We start from the raw sequence: 12,951 nt of genomic DNA on the forward strand, positions 1-12,951 counted from the left end.
TCTAAATTTATTCACCTTTCCATACCGTTGGATTTGATAAAAAGCCACAAATTGTTGAGATATTGTTTAAAATCTAATACTGCTTCTTGATTCTAAATTCGTGCTACGAGTTTCAATTCCGTCCTAACGCATTGAAACGCCATTAAATTTCTTCGTCCTACGGATAAGCGTAGAAAAAGGGGATTCGCAGGGAGCGCTTCTTTTGTTTTGAGAACAATGAGCGTAAATATTCATACAATGCGCTCTAACAGGGTTTATGTTGTAGCTAATGAACTAACGCATCGGAACAAACATATTATTGATTTGTGCACGGTAAAATCATTGATATTATTGATCTTTTCTGATCGATAGAACGGAAATGGGCGATTACGACGAAGTAGCGCTCTACCCTAGTCATATTTTCTACGTACTAATATGACTATATCATCTGCGAAGCCAATAATCTCAAAGCCCTGTGCTGAGAAGATCATCAACTATTAAAGATCACAGTAGAGGTGAAAGAACACCTTCTTGAGGACACCCTTTTACAGCTCTCATTGTTATGGATGACCTTCCAAAGGTTTGCTGAGATTTCTCTTTTGCTAAGCATTTCGTTTATCCAATTAACTATGCTTTTATGGAACTTTTGTTTCATCATAGCGTTTTTCATTGAGTGATAAGATGCATTATCAAATGCTCCTTCAATATCAATGAACGCTGCTAGGGAAATTTCTTTTGATTCAAAAGATTTTTCTAGTTTTGTAACCAGCGTATCCAGAGCTGTTACTGTTGATTTACCAGTTTGATATGCAAACTGATATTTATTTAAAAGAATATTGTAACCAAGTACTTTGACTTTAAATACTCATCTTTTATTTTTACTATTATCTTCAGCATAATGGAAGAAAGGCTAATCAATAGGCTTAGGAAGCCCTAATTTAACAGTTGTGGAAGAACTCTTCAAAAATCTACATCTGATCTATTTCACAGTGTTACAAACAAATTAAAATTAATTGAACTTTTCAAGTGAATTATTCTAAATTTAAAGTTATTGTTAAAAAATCAATTATGGGTTAGTGATCACATAATTTTTGATTTTTAAACGGTTTTGGAAAGCAAAAAGTCAGAGCTTTTGAAATACACACTTATGGTGATTTTACTGAAATTCGTTGAGATTTTTTTAATTAAATTGATTTTTATACAAAAAAAAATCGCATTTATCTAACTTTAGAGCCATTAAGGTGACTAAACCATCCTATCCCAACCAACCTCTTCCCTCGCCATAATATCATTTGTTTGTTCTGCAATCTTGTAGCTTTGGTCAAAATTTGAACCAAATCGGTCATTATTTACCTATTTGAAGCTATATTTCTGAGTATAAATTGTATAAACACAATTTTCAAAGTGTTGTCACTAGGTGGCGTTGCAAACGTCCCCAAACTTGATAACATATTAGAAAATTATATGCTTAACAACTTTGTCGAAGACTAGAAGACGATCCGAGTTGATCCTGAAAAGTTATTGAGTTTAAATAAATTGAGTGATTAAAATCGAGGTTGTTTGTATTTTGTTATATATGTCATATATGATTATATGATTTGACATTGATATGACTTTTCAATGTCTCGGCATAAACTAAAACAATATTTTAACTCCATACGGAATCATAACTCGTAAGAAGTAAAAATAGAATAGCAGACAATATTTTTTTTTTATATTGTTAAGAAAAACAAATTTGTATAGGGGAAACGCTCCTATAGTTGCGGTACGTTAGAAGCGTTAGGTTCCTATAGTTGTGTATGGAGTCTCCATACACAACTATAGGAACCTAACGCTTCTAACGTACCGCAACTATAGGAGCGTTTACCCTACCTATGTATTTGTACTAGTCTACATCGATTGATGAAAATAAATAAATATACCGACGAGATACCTGCGATGGGTCGAAGAAAGTCCACGAAGAGACCAGTTGCTGTTGGTACAGCTCCACTTGGTTATTTGGGTGAGATCATGCCTTTTTATTTATTTATACAGCAACCCTTCCCTATCGTTAAGACATCAATTCAGTTTATCGTTTACCAAAACGAACCCTGCTGCAAACCCTACCCTCTTATCCAACATCCCAGTGATTCCTCGTGGAAGTGCAGAGGATTTCTCGGCTTCCATCAAAGCGAGTGTCACGTCAACACATTCCTACCCATTCCTTTCTTGACCTGTGTTCGGGCGCGGCCGGAGCCTAGTTTGAGATCAACAGTTTTTACATATTGAGGATGATTGCTAGTCCCAAGCATCGTCTATTGGTTCTTTGTGTAATTACACTGATCTGGCAATAACAGAGTACCAACCGTGGGCGGTCAATCATGCTCATGCTCAAAAGTTATTATCATTTTATTGAAACGATGTCTGGGAACATATTTTTTTTATTTGGTTAATGTGTTTAGTGATGTTTGGAACGTTAAAAACGCCACCTTACGACAAGCCTTTGAAAAAGGTGTTTTTATATAGGGGAAAAAGGCTCTAATGTTGGCCTATGGATCTAAGCTTGGGCCCATCGCTAAAAATCTGCTATTTATCAATTTTATCTAGATGAACGCGTCATTGGGACGGTACTAATGGATATTTCTGTTCGCTATTGAAAATTTAGTCGATTGCTAAATTTATGTATGGGCCCAAATTGGGGGCATTTAGACCGACATTACATCCATTTCCCCTACATTTAAAATTTCAACTCGGGAAAAGTAGCTTCAATTTGGTAAATGTTGACTGATTTAAGTAAATTTTTTAACAAAGCCTCAGAATTGCAAGTGGTATTACGGCGAGACGGAAGGGTCATGTTTAGGTCATCCTAATGGCGTCTAAAGTTAGAAAAATTCCACTTGTTTGTATAAAAATCATATTTAATTAGAAAAATCTCAACGAATTTCAGTAGAATCGCCATCAATGTGCGTGTATTCCAAAAGCTCAGACTTTTGCTTTCCAAAGCTGTTTAAAAATCAAAAATCGATTGAATTTGGTACTCATGATAATATGTGTTACCAATATGCTGTATCCCTCAACCCTCACTCACCTGGTAGAAAATGTACTTGGCAGCTTGCTCCCCGGTGGGCAGCGTCATTTCCCGCTCGATCGAAAACAGCCACCGGCGCACGCACAGGCAGGTGCTCGAGGCCGTACTGTAGTTCTGCACGTACAGCTGATGGGGAATCTCGTGCGGTTGCAGCTTCCGCTCGAAGTTATACTCGACAATCTCAAACAGGTAAAAATATTGCTGTGTGTACGAGGTCAAACTCGCTCGTTGTACCAATTGTTCCCAGACCAGCTGTGCGTTGGCCGATTTGCGTACCGATACGGTCACAACACTGTGGTCCGGTAACATAATCTTGATGTCCACCGGGGAGGCCGCGATGTCGTCCTCCGAATCGGTGAGAAACTCCTGCACCGCATCGCTTTCGGCAATCACCCGTACGGCACATACTTTTTCCAGATACTGCTCCAAGCCACGCCGCCGAGCGTCCAGTTGCTGTTCGCTCAGCTGGAAAGGCCACTTGCCGGGCAGCTTGGGAAAATTGAAGCCGGTGAATTCCTTCTTGAGAACTTGGTGTAGGTTGGAAAACTCTCGATACCGGCGGGAGCACAACTGCCGCCCTGCCATGTGAATGTTGAACACAACAAAGCGCTCGTTACCCCGGTGTATGATGTTGTAGTCGGGAATGCTGATCGGTAGGCTGCGTTTTTCCGAGTAGTCGATGTAAGAGTATCCACCGGGATCATCCGTTGGTTCAAGACGTTCGGCTTCCTAAAATGGAAATGGAAATTAATTGAAAGCGGTACTGAGCGATTGTGTGAACGTCGAAAAATAACCTGTTGAGTCACCGATATCACCGTCAATGTTAACGTATCTCCTCCAGATTTGATGAGATCAACCACCTGTTTGTGAGTCGCACCCTCGACGTTGACGTGATTTCTGCAATAAAGGTAAAAAAAAAGAATCAAACCATTAGTGTATTTCTGCGTTGACATAATAATTTCTCAATCTAGGCAATTTGCTCAACCACAAAAACGGTCGCGCAAAAATGCAACCAACAATAATTTATCACCATAGAATCATAAAGCACTGACGACGACGACAACCGCGATGAAAAGAACCTGATAATGAATCGGATTTGAATTATATAACCTCCGGAGGCTGCCTCTGCCATAGACATTTGCAGTGTCATTGCGTTTCGCGTGGACCATTGTTCTTTAATACGCATTTACCTACACTAACTACACTCTCGCAATGGGACCGAATTAAGGAGAAAACTAACCCATGCCTTTCTGCAGCAGCTACTTTGGCACTGATGGTGGGAATCGGTTCCGACAGCGGTTGACCCGTGGTCGCTCGGGAAAAAATGTCCACATCTTCATCGCCATCCGTTTCATCACTATCATCCACCAGATCACCGGTGCTGGGATGGAAAATCGTTTTGTTTTTCGACAGTACATATGACGAGAAGAGACTTCGTTGCATTGTACGGAACGTGATCCGACCAGGTGGGCGGGCAAAACTTGTAGTTACACGAGAAGCACGGAGCAGCTCACTGCCTAATGGTTAGCAACGCAAATCTACGGAGCTTTTATCTCGATGGAGATTCAAATGAGAACTGAAGTCGGAAAACTGCTACTGGATGCCACCGCTTGGTACCGGGGGAAACCGAGAATGGGGTTGGGTGGTGTTAAATTAAGCACAAATTGGCGCAACTCGTTGGGTAAAGATGTTCAAAACAATTTACAAATGGACACCCTTCAATGATTGCAAAGGAAAAATTTGGATATTGATTTTAATTTGATTCGTAATAAAATCACCTTCTCTGACCCTATTCGGCACCAAACGCCTTCGTGTATGATGAGATTTATTGGGTGATTTATGCTTTTATTGCAAAGCTCTAAGCTCTAGAAATCCCTCCGGATATAATGAGAAGATAAATTATCTCAATTTCGAAATGAAAAAGGCTACAGTACCCAATCCTAACGTGTAATTTTACCTCTACTGCTTTCATAATTGACGACTCAGACTCCATGCTTCGTTCAGCTAGACCGAAAACATGATGGGGAGAATGAAAGGTCAACATTGAAGGTGAAGGGACCTTTAGGATGTTCCACGCCATAGGATTATCTCCTACACCTGTACTGCCGATGGAAGCATAATTTCCCATGTGTATATGAAACTCAATAGGACATGGGACAATTATGCGTCCACTGCGTCTACAGTGTGGGTTCGATAATTTTAACACGTATTGAATGTCTTTAATTTCCTCGTGCTTGGTATTTAAGCTTGCGGTGTTTCAGTCGTTGTAACCCTTTTCTAATATTTTTCTAGACTTTCCGGATAATTGTTAAGCTTGGAGATGCTCAGAAAATCAGGTAGGCTAAATGATGGCTTCGGCACCCCTTGACTGCTTTCGGCAACCAAAATATGAACGTTAATTTCGCTGTATTTTCACACCAAAACACTTCGCTGGATGTATTTAAACGATTCCTTTGTCTTTCAGCTACAATCTGATTACATTTTTATGACTGAGCAAACCTGTTATGCCAGGTTTTTCATCAAATGAAACATACGCACTACGAAATGCGGCTGATTTAGAGTTGCCGATAATAGAACAGCTGGCTAACACGTAGTTCAAATGAAAAGGTTGCCGAAGAAAAAGAGGCTGCCGAAAATAGTCAGACTCATCTGAGATGGTTGGAACGTTGTAAAAACGGTTTTAACCCGTTTAGGACAATTTGGTCGATTGGAATGGATAGAATAGCAAGCAGCAGTGATGCAAAATATCATGACACTCACGTGACACTCGCCTTCGCATCAACCGACTATCGCTGACAGAACGTTTTGTCACGCAGTGAGAGTTAGAGCCATGGCAAACAACAATCACCAGTAATGGTCGCTGCTCACAAGCAAAACGTTACACTCGCTGCTGATGATGAAACGCACAACGAAAACAGTGAAGACTTCTGCAGTACGATGATGAGAAATAGCGAAACGACAGAAAAAAAAATGAAAACAATGCCTACGCATTCCAAGTTCGTCTCGGCAGGCACGACTGTGTGAGTTACAAACAAAGCAGGCAACATTAAACGGAAGAGGTTGGGCTCACTCACCAGCACACTCACATATGCAAGCAAAATAGCAACTGCTTCAAAACGAGCACATATGAGTGTCGTGATTATCGGAAATGACCAGATCGGTGATGGGTCACAACCGAAGACGACATTCACCAGTTGCTTTTTACTTCTTTCGTCAACTTGAGGGATGGTCATGGAGAGCTCTTCGACGAGCACATTGATAGGCGAAGCCTGTATGAAGTTAGAGCAATTTTAGGAAAACGTTCGATTTTCAACAATTTTTGTAGTGGACGGCTCTTAGTATAATTAGCGGCACCTTTATTATTACTACAAATGAGCAAAATTTCAAATAAATTTAATGCATTCTATTTAAAAAAAAAAGTTGATTTTTCAGAAAAAGGCGTTTTAAGATACTCAACCAAATAAACCCAATACTATACTGATGACCGATAAATGTTTGATGAACCAGCAGCCAGAAATCTATGCAGGGTGTCCATTCAAATCCCGGTTTTTTTTCCCGGTTATTTAAAAAAAAACTATACCTTAAACAAAAAAGGCATTCAAAAATAACCATTCGGAGATAATAATATTATTTTGACAGCAGAATTGCGTCTACTTTGCAGGGTTGGTAGTGGGTATTTTATACAATAGTAGTGACTTTATTGACTAAAATAACGAAAAATTGACCAAATAGTGACTTTAAAACAATACAAAGATATGGATCCAATCTGTCGTTGAATGCAACCCGCTTTGAGAAATATTATAAACACACAAACCACCCCACAAGCATTTTTCAAGCTTCTTAAAATAAAACAAATGGTTGAAGGATTCCATAAATTTGTCATCGTAAAATCAGTATTAATTGGTGTTTTAATTTTTGGAAACCAACCATTTTAAAGTTGAATTGAGATTCAGATAACGAATTGGTTATTAGAACGAATTTCGGGATGGGAAAGATTGAACATAGAAATTAATTAGGAAATCTTGAAATTGAGAAAAATTTAGGTGCATAGAAAAATGTTCAAAGTCTAGGACAAAAATTTAAATTTTAAGATAAGTAATTTTAAAGATCTCGACTATAGAAACTTCTGCAAAAGTTCAAACATAGACAGATCATAGTCTAAGAAAAGTTATCATTATTCTGGAACGAAAAAGACAATCTTACATGAGCGGTGATGAATTCTATAAAATGCAATTTGATGGACTTGGAATAGAATTTCTGAAAAAAAGAAGATTCTACTTCATGATTTTTCGATGTTTGGACAGATACTAATTCTTTAATTTAATGAGAGAAATGTCTAAGTATATTATATAAGTATTTAGTTACATACTTCAAATTATATTTTTCGTATGCAAACTAAACTGGTTTGAAAAAAAAAACAGAAGTAAAATAATTATTCCATTACGTATATTCAACGTTCGCTGAGTTGTGTCGACTTTTCACCAACCAAAGAACAATCGCTAACTAAAATGCATATCATGTGTCAAACCTGCTAATAAAAAAATATTTAACAGATAAATATCCATTAACGGAGTACACTGGATTCGCTTTTTACACGGGTGATACGTCCCGCGTAAAAAAAAACCGCGTAAATTCTGGAATCCGCGTAAAAAACCGCGTAAAAAAAAACGTGTAAAAAAAACCGCGTAATAAGCGACTCTAGTATATAACGATAAATTGCGTAAATTCTAAAATCCGCGTAAAAAAAAAATCCAAAATCCGCGTAAAAAAAAAACCGTGTAAATTCCGAAATCCGCGTAAAAAAAAACGGTGTAAAAAAAAACCGCCTAAAAAGCGACTCCAGTGTATTTGTTTCAGTCCAAGGTTTCCCACTTAGCTAACGTTTACTGTAATCAAGTGGCTTAAGGTCAATTTCTTGACCTCCACTCAAGCCTTAATCCTGGTTTAACTAAATGGGTACATTGGTCCTTATTGGCGATAGTGTCATTTATATGTCATTAACACTCTGAACCCAAAGCCTCGGTAAAATTTGTAACGGCAAACTTGAAATGTTTGAAAAATCATAGCTCAGCCATTTATTGACAAATTTCAAATTTATTGGCACCATCTGAAACTAGATACTTTAAACATTTATGGTATCAATAGATTTAAAATCTATAGATAAATTGTAGAGCAATGATTTTTCAAACATTGCCAATTTTCTGCTACACATTTTACCGGAGGCATCGTGTTCGGAGTGGTAAAAGAAGGGGTACAGTTTCCATTCAACTCGCACTTTCTCTTGTCAATCACGTATCCAGCACCGAAAGCAAGATTTGTGATAGATCAGTGCACGTAGATGTCAAATTTGACAATTTTAAGTGGTTTGCCTTCACTTTTACTCTGGTGTTAAATGAAAGGGATACAACAAGACCAAATTGTGAGGTTAGGGACCGTGCACTGATCTATATGAGCTTTCATCGTGTTTGTACTGAGTCTGTGTTCCATTTGGTGAATTTTCACTTAAATTTTACAGATGGAAAATTTTCAAATAAACTTGCTATTGAACCAGACTTATTTTTGAACAGACCAAAAATCAATTTTGACAAACACCTTCTCGAAAATAGGAAGGTCAACAACAGAGGGATTTTCGAACATCTTAATTTATTTTCGAAGTGTCAAAAGAAATCCGCGACTTCAATTACTAATCCGCGACAAAAAAAAAATGTTTTCATTACCTAAAAATACCATTCGTATACTACTACATGGCATTTCAAGCTTATTGCATATAGCATATTAGATTTTGCCTGCTCTGAACTTAGTGTTATTTGAAGTACCTTCACATTGATTTGAGAGCTTTCTATGCCTGTACCATTCTATGCCCAAGGAAGTAGAGAAATTTGCCAACCCGAAAAAATAATAGACCGAACGGGAATCGAACTCAGTCGCCTCCAGCATGACCTCGCTTTGTAGCTGCGCCTTTACCGACTAAGCTAAAGGAGTATTGTTTGTATCCATTGGAAAAAAAATCAGTTGTTTATGAATGTTTTTTTTAATTATTATGGTCACTTTAACACTCTTGAGTCATTCGTGACTTGTCCGGAGGTGAGATTTGAACTCGTGACTTTGGCGTGAGAGGTATGGATGTTATTCACTACGCCGGGGTCGCCCCCTAGTTTATGTATGTTTCTATTGAATGCTTCTATTGATGAAGCATAATTTAAAAAAATGCATTTTCATTTGAAATGCAAATTTTCTTGAAAGTTAACCTTTGCGTCTCTGACGTATTTTGCTGTCCTAAATGTTGTAGTTAATTTGGCGCTAGTTTTCTCAATTTTTAACCGATTCAAACCAAACACCCTGCACATAATCGAGAAATTACCAGAGTTTCATAAGTCACACTTGTTGGTCACGTCGCGGTTCTGTATTTACACAGATATTCCTTGGGGTCTGTCCAATGGTGAGACATTGTATTTTCGTTGGCAAATCATAACCGAATCATATGTGACTTTGTGGATCATGCACGACTTATTACTATGTGTACTGGAAATTATAGGTTTTACAAATTTGATTTTTTCTACTAGATCAACCAAAACTGCAATAATGTCTGTAGTATCAAAAAATGTCCAATCAGTTTCAAAGTGTCTATGTGGATCATGCATGATCTATTTCCGAGTAATCCACATGTAAATTCTTCAAATCGTCCTGGAGTTCAGATAATTTGATCTACTAGATCAACCGAGATTGGGACAATGTCTTTAATATCGAAATATTTCCAGACAGATGCACAGTGTCTATGTGAATCATGCATAAACTAGTGCCATGTATACCAGATGTTTTAAATTCTCCAAATCGTTCTGGAGTTCAGATGATTTATTCTACTAGATCAACCATGACTGGGATACAGTCTGTAGTATCGAATTATGTCCAAACAGATTCGTAGTGGCTATATGGATAATGTTTAATTATTTCCACGTATACCAGATGATCTATGATCTGTAGTATCGAAATATCGATATGAAAATCCTTAGGAAATATTTGGCATACACGAATATAGGTTGGCATGATCCACATAGACACTGCAAATTTATTTGGACATATTTCGATACTACAGATATTGAATTAGGCTTGGGTGATTTAGTAGAAACATAATCTGATCTCCAGAGTGATTTCAGAACCTATAACATCTTGTATACGTAGCAATAGGTCGGGCACAATCCACATAGACACTTTGAATCTGTTTGGACATATTTCGATACTACAGACATTATTGCAGTCTTGGTTGATATAGTTGAACAAATCAACTGAACTCCAGGACGATTTGGAGAACCTATAATATCCGGTATACATGGTAATTACCCGCATATATACGATTCGTTTATGATTTGACATCGAAAAATGCTATGTTCATATTGGAAATAAATAAAAACATGAAAATGTCTCTCATTGGACAGACCTCACGGAATTTCCGTGTAAATCCGGTGTGACTTATGGAATTGAGATCATTTCTCGATTATTTGTAGGGTGTTTGGTTTGAACCGGTAAAAAATTGAGAGCCAAATGAACAACAAAATTGATGACTGTAAAATAATCCGAGACGGAAAAAGTTACATTGAATTCCACAATTTTTGTGACAGCACATCAGTCCCTTCGCGATTTTCGCGACATCATTTAATGTTTCCGCGATTTTCGCGACTGAAAGTTCAAATTCGCGACAAATCCGCGAAAATCGCGAAATCCGCGCCTGTTGTAACACCCTGAATTTATGTGAAAATTCACCAATTGGAACACAGCCTGAGAACATAAAGCAAAGTTGCGTTGTCATGACAGCAGCGACGAAGGCTCTGATGCTTTTCTGCTCGATTATTAAAGTGTATTGAATATTGCTGATTCACATATATCTTATGTCGTTTTCGTTTTTGCGGTGTAGCTACACCGGTGCTACACTGCCGTACACCGAAATATTTTAGGGTGTAGATATAGGATGCACCTTTGTTTATAAACAAATGATGTTGAGCTGTCAAAGACTCGCGCTTATTCCTGCTTACACTACACCAGTGCTACACCGCAAAAACAAAAACGACATTAGCATCCATGCATCGTTATTTCACAAATAAGAAAAAGCAACATCCGCAGCTGTCAAACATAAACACAACCGGATAATAACTATCATTCTTCGAAGCCTCGGTTGAAGACAGATCGATCCCTCTTGATGCAATCGACCCGATCCGCTGGATTATCAATTATATCGATCAGGCTACACTGGAACCACATGTAACCCTAGAATCTACTAAATAATTGTGGAGACGGTGTCCTCATGAAATGAAATAGTGTAGTAGTCCATAGGTTGGTTGGAGTATCTTCTTTTACCAATGCGCTAAAAAGCAGTTTTAATTTATTTTTCAATTCAAATATTTCAAGATTTCTTCAATTTATTGTGCGAACTTCCATCTGAATTGTTGTTTTGAATGTTTCCTTTTACATTTTATGAGTTGTCATGCGAATAAGGTCTTCAAGGAATGATTTTGGTTCAGTGTTCGAAAATCCCAAAAGCAGCTGTCAGTGACGATTGTCAATTTCGGTTGTCAGATCTGACGCCAAATGCTAATTTTACTCTGAACTGGCAATATACAGATATATTATTTTGCACGCATCACACGTAAATAGTAGCGTCATCAATTCAAACCGACATGTATCTGTAAATTATTATTTTCCTGGTCTTGCTTAAAAATTCCCGGTTTTCCCGGTTTTTCCTGGTAAAACAAAATTCCCGACATTTTCCTGCATTTCCTGGTTCACTAGCAACCCTGTGTATAGCAACAATAGACAATTACCGATTTTCTTATTTGGTATAATATATTTAAGGGGCTGTCCCCAATTTACGTGGACAACTTTTGATAGATCATACACAGGGGCTGCTTCCCTCTCTTCCTGCTTGGACAATCATACTTACAAATTTTTAAAAAGTTATATGAACCGTGGACGTTCGCCACAACATTTTTGACTGCTTCAAAAGTTATAAAATCCCTTAAAGTGAATTCACTCCCGAATGTTAAGTTTAACTGCTCACGATTCTCTCATTGAAAGTGGTTTGCTTTTCCACGACGTAATATATGCGAAAAGTAAATTTCATCACATATTATCATTCGATTCCTCCAGGATATTTTTACTAGAATTGATGAAAGTTTTTTGACTGTATCGACCAATTCAGGCAAAGACCATTCAGTGACGAAAGAGCAACTTCAATTAATATAGCAACACACCCAACATCTACATGAAAATCTATACTAGTGTTCACAGTCGTGTTCGCAAGCGGAAAGGGATCGTCAGAATGGCATCAATCTGGCTGCCGTTTAAAACTTTCTCTTCCAGTTAGGTAACGAAACTTCTATGATAAAATTGAATAATGAAAGTTATGAACTGTGTTGTTAGTGGAATATTTGTTTTCCTCTGTTCGGGACCTAACACTACTGCGACCAGCAATTTCATCTATTGTAGTATATCCCATGTCCTTAGTTTAGTGCATATCGCATTACTCCATCACTATTGAGAAATGAGTATTCGATTTTTTTACAGTTTTCATTCTTGCATTCATCGCAAGGATCTGACTCTAATTGAAAGGTCCCGCTATTTATACCCTTTGGAGTGTTGAAACACCCTCCAAAGGCGCGCCCATTTGTCAGTTAAAATCGGATTCCTCAGCAACAAAATTTAGGAATGACACCGATAATGATCATGCATCAGAACCCTAGTCTTAACCACTTCAGACTAGGGAACAACGAATAGAAGATTAGGAATCACATAGATGAAGACTAGCTAACTCATTTATTCCTTGTTTTAAGATCATCTTTGGTGGACAAAGCCGAGTCTTGTCACTATCAACAAGGCATAAAAAGTAACAAACCGGTTCTAACAGTAGTAAAATA

General features: G+C 37.7%; 1 protein-coding gene across 2 annotated transcripts in view; it reads right to left on the reverse strand.

The window, feature by feature from the left end:
- Snx27 (sorting nexin 27) overlaps positions 1-12,951 on the reverse strand; it is a 49,576-nt gene that overhangs the window by 6,296 nt on the left and 30,329 nt on the right. The window contains exons 1-3 of one of the 2 annotated variants that reach the window (XM_065238350.1): positions 4,287-4,526; positions 3,841-3,943; positions 3,047-3,775 (exon numbers count right to left, since the gene is read on the reverse strand). In XM_065238350.1, the coding sequence (XP_065094422.1) occupies positions 3,047-3,775; positions 3,841-3,943; positions 4,287-4,489 (1,035 nt within the window). In that variant the 5' untranslated portion in view covers positions 4,490-4,526. Of the gene's footprint in view, positions 1-3,046; positions 3,776-3,840; positions 3,944-4,286; positions 4,527-12,951 lie in introns of those variants that run through there. The other variant, XM_065238349.1, reaches the window with a different exon arrangement.

Source organism: Ochlerotatus camptorhynchus, unplaced genomic scaffold, assembly GCF_037179485.1.
Source record: "Ochlerotatus camptorhynchus isolate MF236.1 unplaced genomic scaffold, CSIRO-AGI_Acam_v1.1 ptg000767l, whole genome shotgun sequence".
NCBI classification, from domain to species: Eukaryota; Metazoa; Arthropoda; class Insecta; order Diptera; family Culicidae; genus Ochlerotatus; species Ochlerotatus camptorhynchus.